The sequence below is a fragment of the Mauremys reevesii genome, linkage group 6 (assembly GCF_016161935.1).
Source record: "Mauremys reevesii isolate NIE-2019 linkage group 6, ASM1616193v1, whole genome shotgun sequence".
Lineage (NCBI taxonomy): Eukaryota > Metazoa > Chordata > Testudines > Geoemydidae > Mauremys > Mauremys reevesii.
In genome coordinates, this window is record NC_052628.1 from 30,228,839 (window position 1) to 30,248,600 (window position 19,762).

At 46.0% G+C, this 19,762-nt stretch overlaps 1 protein-coding gene across 3 annotated transcripts in view; it reads left to right on the forward strand.

The window, feature by feature from the left end:
* Positions 1–14,161, forward strand: part of PARP8 (poly(ADP-ribose) polymerase family member 8) — a 161,352-nt gene extending 147,191 nt beyond the window's left edge. For all 3 annotated transcript variants that reach the window (XM_039544888.1, XM_039544889.1, XM_039544890.1), the window contains 4 exons: positions 253–329; positions 2,218–2,287; positions 4,443–4,527; positions 12,367–14,161. In XM_039544888.1, the coding sequence (XP_039400822.1) occupies positions 253–329; positions 2,218–2,287; positions 4,443–4,527; positions 12,367–12,469 (335 nt within the window). In that variant the 3' untranslated portion in view covers positions 12,470–14,161. The remainder of the gene's footprint in view (positions 1–252; positions 330–2,217; positions 2,288–4,442; positions 4,528–12,366) is intronic.
* The last annotated feature ends 5,601 nt before the right edge of the window (positions 14,162–19,762 follow it).

Genomic DNA, 19,762 nt, shown 5'->3' on the forward strand with positions numbered 1-19,762 from the left:
GTGTAACTGCTGTTGCACCTGCTTAAAGGTACTTTGGCTATTTTAAAGGCATTGGAACTGTCGTGCAAATGTGTGGCTCTTGGGACTGAGTCAGACTGGTGGTAGCATGTGATGCGAGAGAGAACAAGAAATTTAGGATGCTTTGCAGAGGAATCTGACCCCACTCTAATATCTGCTTTCACTCTCCATGTATATCTTATACTTACAATGCTTTACACACCAGTAAACCTGAAGTAATTTTAATGTCTTTAGGGATGAATAAGAAGCAGCAGAAGGTGTCAGCTAAGGATGAACCTGCTTCAAGCAGTAAAGGCAGTAATGCATTACAGGTACAGTAGTGTATCAGACGGTATCTGGAAGGCACAGTGGGTTTTGTAGCTGGGAAGGAATTAATATTTCTTCTTTGGAAAGTCAAAAATTCTCTTTTATTGTACACAATCAGCAGTATCCAAAGACATTGTAATGATCAAATATAACCCAACCGCTGGTGGTAACAATTTACAGATTATACTGCAGCAAATGTGGATTTCCTTTCATAGGCAGAACTATTTGAAAAGAAAATAGGGAAGAAATGCCGATTGAATCTTTAATTCAGTATCACTCTTGGCAAACCTCTGCCTGTGAACTCTGGAGTCTTTACTAAATTAGTATCAGAGGAGTAGCCGTGTTAGTCTGGATCTGTAAAAGCAGCAAAGAGTCCTGTGGCACCTTATAGACTAACAGACGTTCTGGAGCATGAGCTTTCACGGGTGAATACCCACTTCGTCAGATGCATGTCATCCGACGAAGTGGGTATTCACCCGTGAAAGCTTATGCTCCAAAACGTCTGTTAGTCTATAAGGTGCCACAGGACTCTTTGCTGCTTTTACTAAATTAGTGTGCAGTATGGATCTAGAATGGGTAATGCTATAAAATTAGTTTGTAACCCTCTAGAGTTCCACTCATAGCACGCTGCAGATTTTCTTTGTGATAGTTTCTAAACGCTAAGCTGGTAAATTTCTGCTTAATCAAAGGTAAACTCATAGCAATTATTTATAGATGGGCATTGGGCTTACAGATGGTTAAATCCTTAGGAGGAAATTCTACACCCATTTCCCTTAACAAGTATATGCATACTGGCATGGTTCCTCACTACAGGAGGGACATGCTGTGGGGAAGCCATTCAGAGGAATTCTGTAACCTCTGTAAGTCATGTCACCATACTCCATAGCAGCTCAGAGACCAAAGGCGTTAAGTAGCAGGGTTTGGCCAAAGAGACCATGACTACATTTATCCACTAGCCCAGCCGTTCTCAAACTGTAGGTCGGGACCCAAAAGCGGGTCGGGACCCCCTTTGAATGGGGTCGCTAGGGCTGGCTTAGTCTTGCTGAGGCCCACGGCTGAAGCCCGAGCCCCACTGCCCAGGGCCAAAGCCAAAGCCAGAGGGCTTCAGTCATGGGCGGCGGGGCTCAGGTTGCAGACCCTCTGCCTGGGGCTGAAGCCCTTGAGCTTTAGCTTTGCCCCCTCTGCCCAGAGCGGTGAGGCTCGGACTTTTCCCCCGCACCACCAGCACTCGGAGCAGTGGGGCTCGGTGGGCTCAGGATTCTGTCCCCCATCCTGGGGTTGTGAAGTAATTTTTGTTGTCGGAAGAGGGTCATGATGCAGTGAAGTTTGAGAACCCCTGCACTAGCTAAACTCCCATGTAGAGCAATACATGCTACTATAGCCAATGTGCTACAGAGCCCTTGTACTATTGTGCTGTACCTAGCTGTTATGTGATGAAAGAGGATTCCATCCCATTGATACCAATGGGGAGAGAGGTGTTATGGCAGATATAGATACTCATACAGCTCATGAACTGGAGTGATGGCTGCAGTGGTTCTCTGTGCCCTGCACCCAGCCAGATTGGAGGATTCTGGTCTCCTCATGTAGGTTTCTTGTGAAAACCCCAGGGCAACCGGATTTGACTATCATTTTACTACTTTTATTAGCTTGTTTCTCATTGATGATGTGATTTTCCACCAATATTATCCAGCCCTTAAATTGCTAATGAAGTGGATCCTTTGCTATTGGATAAAGTCGTTTAAATCGCCACTATTGCATTTTTAACCCAATAATGCAAATGTGTCCAGCGAGACTATGTCAGTAAATAAACTATTTAAAACAATACTCTTGTTACATTTTTACCCATGTTTCCTTTTACTATTTTAATTATTTTTTCCACATTTTATCCCTCAGTCACAGAAAAAAGGACAGCAATCCCAATTTTTGCAAAGCCGTAATTTAAAATGCATAGCCTTATGTGAAGGTAAGCTGAAAATCCCTTAAAACTCAATTTCTTTCTCAGTGCTGTACCTGTTTGAATTTGTAAATTGCAAATTAATACAAGCTTTAGTTGAAGTTAGGTTTTTTTTAATAAGACAACATTGGCAGGTGTGCAGATGCCTACATCATTTCTGGGTCTGAAATCTCAATGCAGTCCCATCCCCCATTCTCCCCACACTACCCATTCCCAAAGCATACCTAGGCCATTAATAAGGTGGACTTATCATGTGTAGAAAGTGACTGGTCACCATCCTTTCAGTCTCCCAAATTCTAACCACATAGCTAGGGTTGGTAAAGACCCTTAGCAAGTCCTATATTAATGGTTTGAGCATCCAGAAAGAACATCTCCCTAATCTGAATTCCCAGCCCAGTTTTGACAGTTTTGACAGCTTGGGCAAATAATCTTTTCTTCTAGTAACCACTACACATGAATTGATTTCTGTTCTCTGCTTGTGCTTAAAAATCCATATAGTTATGTCCAATCTATATGACTATAGACATTTTCAAAAGACTTGGCCATTTTTTAAAGTGACTAGCAAATATGTATCTGTTTTGACAGCAGGTAAAGGAAGGTAAGGATTTCATCTCAGCTATAAAAATATTTTGGCACTGTTTGAAAGGAGAATAATTTTCAAGATGATACAATTTAAGACAATTTTTAAAGGGACTTTATCTCAGCCTCTAAAATTGCATGTGCAAATTCTACACATATATGAAGCCTTTAAAGGACATTTTTTTTAAATGTAATCCGTTACTGTTACCAATTAGATTCTAATGTCATTCTAAAATTCCTGGGAACAGATCTGATATGAAACTAGAATTTGTCTTTACATTTCCAATAATTTAAAAACAAAAATCTAAATATCCCAGATGTACTTTTCCAAGTGTAAATGTTATTCAAATGATAGAAATGAATGTGCAGAACTATTTCAGTTATCATAGGTCTTGTTTCTCTGACATATTTTAAAGTACAATTTGCCAAAATATATTTTTGATCAGCTAAAATCCATCTTGAGGAAGGGAAGAAGAGAGAGAGGGAGTTAGTAAGATATAACAACTCGTGAAACAGTCAGTCATAAAAGAAAAAAAGTCTAGTGTTTATGAATTGCAAGAGGCAAACATTTGTGTTGACTTAAAATGAAAAAAAGAGGAGATAAGATTTAAACCTCACACAACAGATTGTAAAACTATGTATACATTCATTTATGTACAATAGTGTTCAAGTGCGTTTATAGAAGGTCTTCGGAACAAAATGGTTTGTATTCAAAAATGGCCTCTACCCAGACAACTTTATTTCTGATCATTATCTTCATGGTTAAAAAAAAATCAGTGATCTAATATGTAGCTGTTTCCTAGAGAAGTGGTACCTAATTCTCCTGATTCATAATTCCCTCTATAAGTCTGTCAGTGATTGGGACATGGGTGGTTGTGCCTAGTGGTTAGAGCAGAAGCCAATTCCAGTGGTTACAGCAGAAGTCAGAGGCCAGAGCAAAGGTCAGAGACGAAGCCAGAAGTCAGAGCTGATGGTCAGGACCAGGTTACCTGGAGCGAAGCCAGGCAGGAGTAGGGCTATGTCCAAGGCAGGAGCTATCACAGTCATGGGCAAATGCTTTTAGCAGCCACTGAATTGCTGTTGCTGGGCTTAAGAACTGACCTGTTACCATTCCAGTCAATCAGGTGGTGTATCCAAGCCAGTCAGGTAACCTACTACAGATCAGCTGCGTTCATTAAGTTGCCCTGAGATTGGCTCTGCTGCAGGCCCTGGTTCCTGACAATGGGTGGGGGGCGAGGAAGCAGAGTTCTAGCAGCATTTGAAGAAGCATAATCCTAAATAATCAATGACTCATTTCCCAGCTTTTTCTTTCATATTTTACTTTTCACCCATTTATTATCAAACATAATTTTTCTTTGTGCCAAAGTTTGATTAATTGGCTCACGGTACCCTATACCACTGGTTTGTCCATTGTTAGCAAGAATTAAGCTGATGTCCTAACTCCTAGGGTCAGCCAACTTCAGGGTTCTAGACCATGCAACAGACATTCCCACAATGCTATGTACAATGTGTAGAAGCACAGATATTTTTAAATGATGTTTTCCAGAGATGTTTTCACTGTTCAGTGTTTGTTCTCTCCTTATAGTGATAACCTCACCTGATCTGCACAAACATGGGGAGATATGGGTAGTTCCCAACACTGATCATGTGTGTACGAGATTCTTCTTTGTGTAAGTACATTACTTGCTTTTAGCTTTAAAACTCTACTTGTATATTTCCTAAAAATTTTTTCCATGTTTTCTTCAGTTTTTTTGCAACAACTTTAAGAGGCCAAAAATAAAATCTTCCTAATAATTTTTCAATAATTTATTTTTTAAGGAAGTGTATGCTAGATCAATGACAATAGATTATTTTACTTCTACCTTTTGTTATAATAAGAAAAAAAAGAACAATGGGTGAAGGGCTATAGGCTGTTCCCACTCTATATGACTATGTCACAGTATAGTAAGTGTATCACTGAATTGATTTGAGACCAAAAAATAACCCTCCTAGAGTGTACATCTGAAAAGCCAAGGAAGTCAAAATTAGGGATAAAAAGATGTGATATATCTTTAAGTTGTACTCTAGTTGTAAAACAGATCTTCTTCTTCGAGATGTGTTGCTCATGTCTGTTCCACAATAGGTTTGCATGCTCACCACGTGAACCGGTGCCGGAAGTTTTTCCCCTAGCAGTACCCGTAGGGGAGCACCCCTAGTGACCCCTACAGTGGCACCTCCATGGCGCAATATAAGGGGCGCTGCGCGCTCCCCCCATCCTCAGTTCCTTCTTGCTGCCAGTGAAGGTACTTCGAAACTGCTCTGCTCCAGCTTGGCTGCAGCTCTCCTCCAGAACTCTTGTTCGTTCAGTGTAGTAGTACCTGTAGTTAAGTAGTTTAGTTTAGTTTAGTGTACCAGGGCCAGGGCATGCCCCATGCCCTGAGTTTTAAGTCGTGTGACACTTGTAGGTGACCAATGCCAGTGAGTGATCTGCACGAGGACTGTTTACGCTGTTTGGGTGAAACCCATCTCAGTGATCGCTGCAAGATTTGCAAGTCATTCAAGCCTCGGACCAAGAGAGAAAGAGACATTTGGCTCCAGCCATCCTGATGGAGTCAACGTTGACCCCGACTCCAGCATACCGCTCCAAGTCGGCACTGGGTACCATGGTATCGGTGTGCGGCGACCTCCCCCCGGCGCCATCTACCAGTCAGCACTGCTCCCCGTCCACAGGGCATGCCAAGAATGCTAAGAAGAGGCCTTCTCCACCACAGCACCGGAGCAAAACTGGAGGAGAGGCTAGACCCATGTTGGGCAGTCCTCAGTCCCCATCGGCCACTAGGCCACCGACTCAGGTCAAGCGCAGTAGCCCAGCCCATTCAGAGCAAGCTTCCAGGATGCCCTCCAACCTGGAGGCCCTGCAAGCGGCCCAGGATGTTATGTCCATGTTGGTACTAGGAGCACCACCAGTGTTGGCTCTGCAGTCCAGATGCAAGCCACCGCTGGGATCTACGCAGTCACCTCCGACTCGGTACTGGTTGCGGTCGAGGGAATGTTCCCGACGCCGTTCGCCGCTCAGCAACTGTCCCGTGTGTAGTCCAGACAGGTCACTGTCAACCCCCACCAGGTTGTCTGGCTGGGTTCCAACTGACAGAGACTACAGGCACTGCTCAGCCTCGAGGAGCGGACACCAACAGGACCGAAGCAGACAATGCCAAAGTCCTCATCTCCGAGGGGCTATCGTAGCCAGTCACAACATGAACGTCGACGCCATTCCCGTTCGTCGTCTCGCTCCAGGATCCCACCATGTCACCACTCCCACAGCCCTGGGTGTCGATCGCCATCGCCTCGCTGTCATGGATCCATCCACCAGAGCTGATTGCAGAACAGCTGCTACCAGCGGTACTGTTCCTCCATGTCAGGATCACAGTCTTGTGGTTGGCACTGCTCCCTGTGCCACTGCTCTTCCTGGTCCAGTGACAGCAGCAGGTCATACGTTAGCCCAGCCTCCCTTCGTAGTCATCGATGAATGGAACAGGCCAGCCTGGCCAAACAGCCTGCTCCACCAGTGCCACAGGAGGTGCAGTGGCACCGGACCCCATGGCCGGCACAGTGGTACCAGTGGGCACCGTGGCCCCCGACATAGCCCCCGGTGTGGGCTTGCTCGGTGGCCGGAGCCTCAGAATGGCTATTGGCCTCCCTCTCCCAGCCTACGAGGAAGGAGTCGTGGGACGTGCATCTTTGGCACCGTGCCCAGAGAGCGACCAAGTGGTGGATCTTCCAGTGCCGATGGACACGCAAAGTACCACGCCCATCTCCTCAACCTCCCCTGATGAGGCGACTTCGGCCCCTCCTTCCTCCATCCCGCAGGAGGACTCTAAAGCCCACCAGGAACTATTGGAAAGGGTGGCATGAAACCTCAACCTTCAGTCAGAGGAGGTGAAGGAGCCCTCAGACTCCCTCTTTAACGTCCTGTCCATCTCGGTACCGGGCAGGGTGACTCTGCCACTCTACGAAGGGGTGGCAAAAATTTCAAATGCTTTGTGGCAAACCCTGGTCTCCTTTCCCCCCATCTCAAAGAGTGCAATGGCACAGGGAGCAGTGCCCACCAAAAGACATGTATACCTATACACCCACCCTTCCCCTAACTCCGTAGTGGTCAAGTTGGTCAACCACAGGGAGCGGCAGGGCCAAGCAGTCCATACTCCGAAAACTAAAGACTCAAGGAGGCTGGATTCATTTGGGAGAAAAATGTATTCGTCCTCAAGCTTTCAGTTACAAGTGACGAACCATCAGGCTCTCCTGGGCTGGTATGAGTTCAATCTGTGGGGCTTTCTGCCCAAATTCGAGGACTCCCTCCAGGAGCGTGACAGGAAGGAGTTCAAAGTGCTGGTGGAGGAGGGTACAGCAGCTGCCAGGGCAACCCTGCAGGCAGCATCGGATGCGGCAGACCCGGCTGCATGGCCCATTGCCTCTACGGTATCCATGAGAAGTGTGTCATGGCTCCTGCTGTCTGGGCTGTCCAGTGAGGCGCAGAACTCCTTGCAGGACCTCCTGTTTGACAGCAAGGCTCTGTTTGCAGAACAGACGGACATAAAACTGCATGGCCTGAAAGACTCCCGCACTATGCTTGAGACTCTTGGCCATTATGTTCCGGCTCCGGCTAGACCTAAGTTTAAGCTGCAGCAGGCTCCCACCCAGGCCATGTACTCTAAATACGAGCCCCCTTATAAAAAGTCGCGGGACTATAAGAAACGCCCACAGAGGCAGTCCCAGTCTGTCCCCCAGCCTGGGTCCTTCAAGGGCAAACAAGCAGGGAAACGACAGTTTTGACGGGACACCCGGGGTCAATCTACCAGTTCACATCAGGGATCCACCCACAATAAAGCTTCCCTTCTCCAACCGGTTGTGTGCTTTTCTCCTGGAGTGGTCGTGTCTGACCTCGGACCGATGGGTCCTCAGCACCATCTCCCGGGGCTACACCCTCCAGTTTACTTCTAGCCCGCCCAACCACCCTCCGTCCCCATCCCTCTTGGGGGACCCCTCTCACGAGGCTCTGCTCGAGCAGGAGGTGGGGCGGCTCCTTGGCCTAGGAGCAGTGGACGTGGTGCCAGCGGAGTTAAAACGCAAGGGGTACTACTCCCGCTATTTCCTTATCCCGAAGGGCAAAAGGGGGGGTCAGGCCCATCCTGGACCTGCGAGGCCTGAACCAGTACATGGTGAAGCTCAAGTTCTGCATGGTCTCCCCAGCCTCCATTATTCCATCCCTGGATCCCGGGGACTGGTACACCGCCCTCAATCTGCAGGACGTGTACTTCCACATCCATATATTCAAGGGGTATAGGCGCTTCCTCCGCTGGACAGGAAAACTACCAATTTACGGTCCTCCCGTTTGGCCTGTCCACTGCCCCCAGGGTATTCACCAAGTTTGTCTGTGGTGGCGTCCTACCTCCGGCACCGGGGGGTCCAGATCTTCCCTTATCTGGATGACTGGCTGGTCAAGGGCAGCTCCCAGTTGCAGGTGTGGGACCATGTGGCACTCCTTCTGTCCACATGCACCACTCTGGGCCTGTTGGTGAACGACTCCAAGTCCCTGTACAGCAGAGTTTATCGGGGCAGCCCTGGATGCCACATCGGCCAGGGCATCCCTCCCACCAGACAGGTTCGAGACCCTGAAAGGGCTCATCAACACAGTCACAAGGTTTCCAGTGACAACAGCCAGAGCGTGTCTCCAGCTCTTGGGTCACATGTCGGCATGCACATGTGTGGTTGGCCACGCCAGACTCGGGATGAGGCCCTTCCAGCTCTGATTGGCCTCAGTGTTCTCCCAGGCCAGAGACAGGATGGACAAGGTCCTTACTGTGCCTGAGCCAGTGATCGCCTCCCTACAATGGTGGTCCTCCCCAGAGAACATGCTCCGTGGGGTCCCGTTCAGAGGCAGGCCCCTGTCGATGGAACTGGTGTCCGATGTGTCGGACCTGGGGTGGGGAGCCCATGTGGGAGACATTCAGATCCAAGGTCTGTGGTCGGCACAGGACCTGGCCCTCCACATAACCATCAAGGAGCTCAAGGTGGTCTGGCTGGCATGCGTGGCCTTCCGCTTGCACCCGAAGGGCAGGGTGACTAGGGTTCTCACGCACAACACAACCTCAATGTTTTACATCAACAGGCAAGGCGGGGCCCGATCCTCTGCCCTCTGCCTGGAAGCCCTCAAGCTGTGGGACTTCTGTATAGCCCATGACATTTGCCTACAGGCCTACCACCTATCAAGTGCCTGTAACTTGTGGGTGGATCGCTTGAGCAGGGACTTCTCTTCTCAGCATGAGTGGTCTCTTCACCCAGAGGTGGTGCACAGACTTTTCCAAGAGTGGGGAACTTCCCAGGTGGACCTGTTTGTGACTCAGCAAAACCGGCACTGTCCCCGGTTCTGCTCCGGGGACTGGGACTGGGCGCAATCTCTGATGCCTTCCTCCTATCCTGGTCAGGCCAGTTTCTCTATACCTCTCCTCCCCCACCCTCCCGTTTCTGCTGATCAGCAAGATCCTGGAAAAGATAAAAATGGACAGGGCCCGGGTCCTTCTGATCACTCTGGCGTGGCCCAGGCAACATTGGTACGGGATCCTCACGAGCCTGGCAGTCACCCACCGTGGTCATTGCCGTCCCACCCAGACCTGATCTCCCAGGACCTGGGCCACCTCCTCCGCCCCAACCTAGCAGCACTCCACCTCACGGCGTGGCTGCTCAATGGCTAGGCCGGGAGGAAAGGACATGCTCGGAAGGGGTTCAGCGCATCCTCTTGGAAAGCAGGCGACCTTCCACGCATCGAGCCTACTTGGCAAAGTGGTCTCGGTTCTCCTGATGGGAGGCTGAGCGGGGCATTTCCCCCATGGCTGCCACGATCCAGCTCACTTTAGACTATCATCTCCTTCACCTTAGGGCCCAAGGCCTGGTGCCCTCGTCCATCAAGGTGCTCTTGGTAACCATATTGGCCTTCCACCCGCCCGGGCAGAGGCACACGGTATTCTCCCATGCTATGACTGGCCGATTCCTTAAGGGATTGGATCATCTCTTCCTGTACATTAGGCCCTCGGTCTTGCAGTGGGACCTGAACTTGGTGCTGGCTTGGTTGATGAGTCCCCACTTTGAGCCACTAGCTACATGCTCCTGGTTGCACCTCTCTTGGAAGGTAGCCTTCCTGATGGTGATCATGTCAGCTAGATGGGTCTCAGAACTCAGGGCCCTGGCCTCCGAGCCCCCGTACACGGTGTTCCATTACGATAAGGTCCAGCTCTGCCCACATCCTTCATTCCTCCCAAAGGTGGTCTCCTCCTACTACATGGGTCAGGACATTTTCCTGCTGGTCCTCTGCCCCAGGCTCCGCCTCCACATGCTGGAATGGACTAAGCCATTCAGGAAGTCTTTGCAGCTGTTCATCTTCTTGGCCGAACGCATGAGGGTTCAGCCGATCTCCACTCAGCGGCTCTCCAACTGGATCACCTCGTGTATCCGTACCTGTTATGACCTGGCGGGAATCCCTCCACTATCAATTGTAATGGCACACTTGACTAGGGCGTAGGCCTCGTCTGCTGCCTTTTTAGCCCATGTCCCCATTCAGGACATCTGCAGGGCTGCCACATGGTCTTCAGTTCACATGTTCACCTCACACTATGAGATCGTCTCCCAGACCATGGAAGATGCCAGGTTCGGCAGGGCTGTGCTCCGTCCCAGGAATTTGTGAACTCCTACCCACTTCCAACAGATATAGCTTGGAATCACCTATTGTGGAATACACATGAGCAATCACTCGAAGAAGAAAAGAGTTTTCTTTACCTTTACCGTAACCTTTTCCGTAAGTGGTGTTCTTCGAGATGTGTTGCTCCTGTCTGTTCCACATCCCGCCCTCCTTCCCCTCTGTGGGAGTTGTCTGGCAAGAAGGAACTGAGGGTCGGGGGGAGCACACAGCGCCCATTATACCACGCCATGGAGTCACCACTCTAGGAGTCGCTAGGGGCGCTCCCCTACAGGTACTGCTAAGGGAAAAACTTCCGGCACCGGTGCACATGGCAAGCACACACACCTATTGTGGAATAGACGTGAGCAACACATCTCGAAGAACTCCAGTTATGGGAAAGGTAACTGTCTTTGTCCTTTGATCACATTTGATTCATTAACAGACCACTATATATCAACAGAGGCCCACATCCTGCAAAGAAGGCCACCCAGATGGACCCCTGTACCCATCCAGAGCGTCCTTGATTTCAAATTTGCAGTAAATGAGGTCTTGTCTTCACTGGGGATTTGCCCTGATTGGTGGCCACTCACTGGTATTTGTGTACCAATGTAAATACCTAGTATAGACAAGGTAAACTGTGGTTTACACCAGTTCCTGTTATCCCTGTTCAAAGCAGGAGTAAACTGCACTGGTTTACTATATCTGCAGTTGAAACTTGCACAGGTACAGATCCCTAAGGGTATGTCAACACAGTAGGTAAACACTCACGTCTGGCCCAGGTCAGCTGACTTGGGCTTGCAGGGCTTAGTCTGCGGGGCTATATAATTGCCATGTAGACATTTGGGCTTGACCTGTAGTCCAAACTCTGGGACCCCACAAGGTGGGGAAGGTCCCAGGGCCCAGGGGTTCAGCCTGAGCCCAAATGTCTACATAGCAGTTTTTAGCCCCCCCAGCCCGAGCCCCATGAGCGTCAGCTGACCCGGGCCAGCCACAGCCATGCTGCAGGTCTTTTATTTCAGTTTAGACATACCCTAAGTGGCTGACCAAAAGTGACTGATATCAGAACAAATCCCCAGTTTAGACAAAGGATCAGTTACTGCAGATGAAGAGTGCAGTAACTTACACATGCTGTCATAGCACTCCGCTCCAGGAGGTTCCCAAGAGACAGTGATGGTAATGAAAGGAAGCCCTTGGCATATGAGCTCCCGCAGCTGGTGAGCTGCCAATGGCTTTCAGTGAGCCGGGGTAGGCAGTAGTGCAGCCCCAGCAGGTCCTGCTGGACTTCAGTTTGGCTGGTTGGCCTCTTCTGTGAAAGGGCATATCCTGCCGTCAAACAGCTTCACACTTCTGGAGTTTACACTCGCCACATAATATTCATGGCTTAGTGCAGAGGTCGGCAACCTTTCAGCAGTGGTGTGCCGAGGCTTCATTCATTCACTCTAATTTAAGGTTTCGCGTGCCAGTAATACATTTTAACGTTTTTAGAAGGTCTCTTTCTATAAGTTTATAATATGTAACTAAACTGTTGTTGTATGTAAAGTAAATAAGGTTTTTAAAATGTTTAAGAAGCTTCATTTAAAATTAAATTAAAATGCAGAGCCCCCCGGAGTGGTGGCCAGGACCCGGGCAGTGTGAGTGCCACTGAAAATCAGCTTGCGTGCCACCTTCGGCATGCGTGCCATAGGCTGCCTACCCCTGGCTTAGTGTTTAAATAAGGAGCATTGTAAAGTCTACAATCAATGTCATTGCCTAGTGAATAAAGAGTGGATGACAGTTTTATTTTTTGTCTGTACTTTTTTAGTTATGAAGATGGCCAAGTGGGTGATACAAGTATAAATACACAAGAAACAGGCATTCACAAAGAGATTCTTCGAGTCATCGGTAATCAAACTGCTACTGGGTAAAAGGACCACTCCTATTTAATTGATGTGATTTGGAAGCCTTCCTCAGTCTCAAAGCTGGATTTTGAACTGAAGAAGATGCGAAAAACTAATTTATTATTATTATTACTACTACTACTACTACTGCGACTACTACTAAACAAATTAACCCTTTGAATACTTCCTTTTTTCTTACTTAGTATTTCTTATCTCATTGAAATACCTGAAATGGTATGAGTTAGCAATTATAGGGGTACAAAGTCCATTAATATACTACAACAAATAGCAATTAAAGAGACATTTGGGTTGCTCACAATAAACAATTTAAAAAGGAGTTTTGTGCTGATATTTTTATATTAAACTCTTCAATTGGACCATTTTAGTACTGTATACCGGTATTTTAAATTTAGAATGACTGAAATATAAGCAAGAGAGAAGATTTTATAGCGGAGAACCTGCATTATACAGGACACTTTGCAATAAGAATATTCACATATTTTAATATGCCGTAAAAATGGTTTCTGGAACATGTCAAATTAAAGAGGGTGGTTACTTACAATATCATAGATTCATTTTACTGTATGCAAATGCAGCTAGAATTTAGTGTAAAAAAAGTTAAAAGAAGAAAACATTTTTGCAGTATTCAGTTATTGCTAAGAGAAATATAACTACATTGATGGTCTGTGACTAGTCTTCTTCATTCTCTCAAAAGAGACGATACCATCCAGTAAACAGTTCAGTTACGTTATTTAAAAGATGCAAGCCAAGTGAGCTGACCAGAGTTCCAGGGGCTGAGAAGTGAATTTGTAGTGAAGCCATTTGTAAACCACTTTTTACAATGACCTATCACCTCAGTTCAGCAAGGTACTTAAGTGTTTTCAGTGGCATTGCTCTTGTGATTAAAGTTAGACATGTGCTTAAGTACCTGGCTGAATCAAGACCTACATGTATTTCAGTTGATTGTTCAGTTAGGAAGAAATAGCAATACCTTTCATGTTACAAACATGTCAGAATTACTCTTGAGTTCCCTTTGGTGAAATACTGTTAATTCATCCCTAAGGAAACAAAGCAAATCCGTTAAATCTTTATGATTTAGGAATTACAAGTGTTAAAAATAAAATGGTTACCACAGTGTGAGCATGTTGGCAGCACACTTAGGGGCCAGGGACCAATCCTAAAAGGTGCTAAGCACCTCCTAGGAAGTGCTAATTACCCTCAGCTCTCACTGAAGTCATCTTGCAGGATCATGCCCTTCTCTTTTGACAGCATTTCAAATCCCCTCTCTGTACATCTCCACTTACTCCCTTGCAGCCTTGAAAAGGGAGAAGATAGACACAAAAAATTACCATAGAAGATCACACCTTGAGCCCTCCAGAAGTGGCCTGTACTGTTATTAACATGATGGTTATTAGGAAGACCCCAGTGTGTGCTTGTTTTTTTAAACAGAGCATAAGTCATCTAGATAATTGCATAATGTACAGAGATATTAGGGGTTAGAGATTTACTGTTGAAAGTCTTTTGTTATTCCAAATTACTTTGCTTCTTGCCTCATCTCTCCTGTTTCCCTGTATCACAAAATAATCCTCACTCAAAAGGATAAAACTAAAGTTCTCTAGAATAAAAGTAGAGTTCTCTAAAGGGCCTCTTTGGAACCAGGCCATCTCTGGAGACACCACTAATAACCTGCAAAGAGTTCTGTGGCACCTTATAGACTAACAATCGTATTGGAGCATGAGCTTTCATGGGTGAATATTCACTTCGTCGCATGCATCCAACGAAGTGGGTATTCACCCATGAAAGCTCATGCTCCAATACGTCTGTTAGTCTATAAGGTGCCACAGGACTCTTTGCTGCTTTTACAGATCCAGACTAACACGGCTACCCCTCTGATACTTGACACTAATAACCTGTGGCATTGCAGCACAGTTTAACATCTTGCAGCAAGGATGATTCCTGGAATTGATCCATCTACATGGAGCAGTTAGGTAGTGTGAAGGGTCGGACTGCACAAATGCGAAAGTAACTCAGAATTGAGGCTGGAAATCTGGACTGACCATCCTTCCTTAGTTCCTCCTGCTATATATACATGTATGGCTGAACTGGGAGGAGGCTGAGCTGAAGTGTGTGATGAAACATAGAACATGTGATGAAATGCTGTACCTAGAAAAACTGAGGGGAAGTAAGGAGTGGGCTATGCAGCAGGAACAAGTCCACAGAGGAGTCCTGTAGTGGTTAAGTGGAATGATGGCCCACCATTTCAGGGGGCCTCCTCAAATATGGGATGTGCAACAAATAGGTGGGGCCAAGAGGGGGTCGGAGCCACCCTAAGTGACATACTTCTCCCTCCCCCCAGTTACAGCAGATTCACAGCCTAAATCCTGCTCTGGGGAGACTAAGTGTAACTAGGCAATGAACCAATTTCAGTGTGCATACTGGACCTCCTGTGCCAGCCACATAAGGAGTAGCCATAGATGCTACAACTTTTGGGGGGAAGAGGGAACATTTCTCCATCTTTCAGGTAGGGTGGAACAAAAGTGTCTTTTCCTCACCCCTTTCCCAAAATCTCCCAAACCCCCAACTACAGCTTTAAGCCTGTGACCAAGTAAAAGGAAAGGAGGTAAAGGGATGGTAGTTCTAGTCACAGCACTGTTTCCCCCAGTCCCCACATATGTACGTCCCAATGTCCTCTGTCCCAGTGTGTGTCCGCTCCTCTCTTTGGTCTCATATCCCCAGTAGGGAGGCCATACTGACTGCTGAGAGAGCTGGACTCTTTCCATTGCCTCCCACACTGGCTAAGTCTGGCACGCTCTTCTCCCCCGGGGGGCTGCTTAACAACTGATGAGCCAATGGTAAGACTTGTTTTACCAATTGAAGGCAGAGGTGCTGCCAGACTTAGCCAGTGGGGAAGCCAAAGGAAAAAGTCCAGCTTCTCAATTGCAGTATGCATTCACTGGAAGTGGAGAGAAATGTCTCCTTCCCTCAAGCCCAGAGCACGTGGGAGGATGTAAACTTCACCTACTTACACCTCTCTCAGTAGGCACCCTCTGTTGACGAGACCGGCCCCTAAGAGAGTAGGGACACAACATGACAGAGGACACTGGGAGGTACATATGATCTGGAGGGGGAACAGTGCTAGGGGCACATGGGGACAGAGAACACTGTGGGTGCACTTACCAGGGGTTAAAAATGTTGTTGGGGGTGTGGTCAAATACTTGGGGATGACATAGAACATGGGAGGGTAACCAGGAGGTTGAATGGAAACACAAAGCATGATGGGGACACCAGGGGATCCAAAATACTATGAGAGGAGGGAGGTCAAAACACTTGAGAGATACAACATGGAACACGGGAAGTTGCACAAAGCACAGGTCAACACCGAGAGGGACAGAGTTATAGTGTGGAAGATGCACACAGATACAGTGTGGGAGAACACACAATATTGGTGGGGTACAGAGTCTCACAGAGCATAAGAACAGAGTAAGGACATTGTGGGGCACACAACACTGGTGGGGTACAGAGCATAGGGGACACAGTGTGTGGGGAACACAGAGTACTGGTAGGGTGCAGAGTAGCACCAAGCTTAGGAACAGAGAGATGGGGACAAAGCCTAGGGGAGGACATACAGTTGGGTGAGCAGTATGCAGAGCACAATATGTGTAAACAGTCATGGTCCTACATGCAAACACACACTCATATGATATAATGTACAGTGTGGTGCTGCAGGGCAGCTTTCAGGAGGAAGGGGATCAAACTCGTCCCTGGAGCCAGCTCTTTACAGCCCTCAAGTTTTGGGTCCCAGCAACTTCATTGATTCTGTCCTCCTCTCCAACCCACTGGCAGAATCATTCTTTTTCTCATGTCACCTAAAGGGGTCTCTCTGAGCCGCGTGGTGCACTCCTCACTGGGATGGAGACTGGGATTCCTATGGAATCTCCTCTCAGCCCTCCACTCACCCTCCCACTGTTGCCCTCTGCCCCCTGCAGCCACCTGCAAGACTTGAGAGACTGTGCTAGTGCTGAGTGACTCCAAAGGAACTGTAGAGTTGTTCCATTTGCTCATTCCCATCTTTGGGCTGTGGCAGAGGAAAGGAGCATGTGGCCCTTAAAGACAGTGTGTGGTCTTGAATTGTTAATCTTAATCCCTTTGATTTTGTCTTTGCAGGTCTTCCCTCCCCCCCATTGCTCCATTATTGTTACTGTGATTGAACTTCTACTTGTTTAGGTGGATAGAAAATTTTTTAAAGCCTCGTGCATACAAACTAAGCATTAACAGTAACTTTGAAAGGAGAAAGGGCCTGATCCTGCAAGGTCCTGAGAGGTGCTGTGACTTCCTATTGATTTCAGTGGGACTTGAGAGCACTGACCACATGGCAGAATCAAGCCCTGACAGCGTGCCGTTTCTCTTACTATCATTATTTTTCTTATCTCTGCAATGCACCTAATTCGGTAAGAAGTGCTGTTAATTATCCCCGAGGAAGCAAATTAGTTCTGAAGGCTGCATGGTCGTGATCAGGAACCCAAGCCTGCAAAGCACTAATCACCTCCTGAGAGCCCACAACTCCCACTGAAATTACTCAGCCTTGTAGGGTCAGGGCCTCGGAAGGCAGAACAAGGGAAAACCTCCACATTATGAGTAGTGGTAGAATTAAATTGAAACTCATTTTGAAACCCAATAACTTCGTCTTTTTTTTTTGGACAGGAAAATATTTTTGAGTGCTATCATATCTATGAATAGAAAAGTGTCCTCAGTTACTTCTTTTAAGGAGAATGTTGGCACAGTCAGCATGTACCCTCCCATCGTAAAGCCCGAAGGAGGCATCTAATAGGTAGAAAACTCTCTGTGAGGTTTCTTTGTGGGATTTCTCCCTGATGATTCCATCTAGGAGGTGGAAGTTGCCTTCCCTCAAGCCCTGCAGATCCCTCGAGATCTATGTGGATCTCGGGATCTGAAAAGTCCAAGGCCATTTGTACAAAGGCCTTGTGCTGCCTATGGAGATCTGGCATTTCCAGCCCCCTAGCAGTGTAGCTCAAATGGAGCTGTGCAATCAGACACATCTGCTACCCTATGGAGAGTTCTATGTGGGGTTTGGGGACAGGGAACCACTAACCTCTGTCTACATGATGTGACCCCAAGTTGTAGACCCCAGAAATAGGGGGTTGCAGTGGAACTAAAATTAAACTCATAATATTTCACCACAATAATAAAATGTTCACCACAGGATCCAATTTTTGGTATCAATACTTTTACAGCAAGACAGGGAAAATATTTTTTTAAACCTCTCCTAAATTCAGCCAAGACTGTAGCATTCCAGGGATTGAGCACTGTGGGCCATCTCCTTAGCTGATGTAAATCAGTGTAGCTTCATTTTCTTCAACATATTTACACCTGTTTACATGATCTGAGACTCTGGTTCGGTAACTGTTAATGGTTTGTGTAACAATATGCTTCCAAATATTTTATGGGAACACCATCAATGACTCCATACTTTTTTTACACTTGTATTTTTTTTGAAACCTTTGAAAAACTGTTTACTGATGCTGTATGATTTTAATGTTATAGCTGTTGGTACTAAAAGTGAATCTGATGAACAATGCTAAGATTATACTTTCTTTCATTGTTAAAAAGATAAGACAATTTCAAAAGGAAGACTTTCTGCTTAGGTCAAGGGCACTACATTTGTAAACAATTTTTACCACTGAAATAATTAGCCTTTTCAATAGTTGTTGCTGAGTACAAAGTAGGGGAAGCGAAGAAATTCAATACATATGAAGAGGTTCTCTGCTAAAAAAAAATAATAAATAAATATTAAAATGACCTAATTAGTTAAGCATTAAATTTATTTTCATGGGTTTTTTTTTCTTGGCTCAAGAAAATTTGTCAAGCAAGAAAAAGTATTTGTCATGAAATTTTGTCAAGGAGGTAAATGTGCATGACTAAAAGTTCTCTAGTAATCTTAGTATTTTCAAACAACATGTAGGCTTGGGGGGGTCTGATCCTGCAATGTGTTGAACACCCCATTCAAGGTGCTGAGCCCCCTCAGCCGTTTTAGGATTGGGCCTTTGATGAACAAATATAAGTGTTGTTTTATGTGTTAGTCGTGTCTTGTTGTCGCAGTAAATTTTAAAAGAGCTTGTGAAGCAAAGGCCCATTTCAAATGAGACCATCATGTAGAATTCTATGCATCTTTAAATCAGTAAATCTGGATGGATTTTAGCAGGGCTAAACTTGTATTTAATTTCATTATTGGTAACACACTGAAGTCAACAGCAATCTTCATGGTTAATGGGATTAAGGAGAGGCTATAAATTCAAGTCCCTGTTAAAGAACCTGGGCATCCTTCATCCATTAATATGAGTGAGCCATTAGAACTGCCTCTTCCTGATTGAAGAATACAGTCAGGGGTATTGTACATCCTTGTAAGAGGGGCACTGTAAGAACCTAACTAGAATAGACTAAGTTTCAGGTTGTCTCTTTGGGCACTTAGTCCTATGACACTTTATTTGCAGAATTGAGGTGTTAATCTGATGTCCTGCTGAAATTCTTCATTACAAACACTACCTCAAGATGAAAAGCAAACTTATTGACTAAGCTAAACAAGGTCTTCGGTTTGAAGAGCAGTTAAAATATCACATGTAGGACTAAAAAGTCATTAAAAAAATCTCCAGTCTCCTCTGCCGTGGTTGTAACTATACTTAGTTTCACCACTTGTAGTGCTCATGACTGTAAGGAAATTTATAGTTCAAATAATGCTGATAAAATTTAAATAATGGAGAGTTCTATTTCTGAAGGTTTTGTTCAGTTGGTTGAGTTTTGGGATATTGCTTTGGAAGTTTTGGGTTTGTAAGTATTTTGCTCTTTTTGCACCATATTGGATATATGTGCTTTAGCTTTATGTTCACTAGCTGAAGCTACACCCACTGATGAGACTAAATGGACTAAAATGCACAGAGCTGCCATTTTAGTGTGGTAGACTGAATACGAAAACCTTTTGGCAGTTTGTTCCTGCTAAATTTTACTCTGCCAGTGCAGCAGTGATGTATATTACTACCCATTAAACATTGCGTTGGGATTTTGATATGATATATTAAGTATACGTTTTTGTAGGACAAAAAAACCAAGTAGATTTTAGACAAAACATATCTAGAGTATGAAAAACTGTTGAAGAATAGATTTCATTAAACATTTACCAGCAAGTCAGTAAAAATGGAGTTCTTATACACAGGCATTCAGCATAATTTAATGTTCTAGAAATATTTTTTAAATTCACCCAATAATTACTGTACCTGTTGAGTTTAAAAAAATGCAGCTACTCCTTTA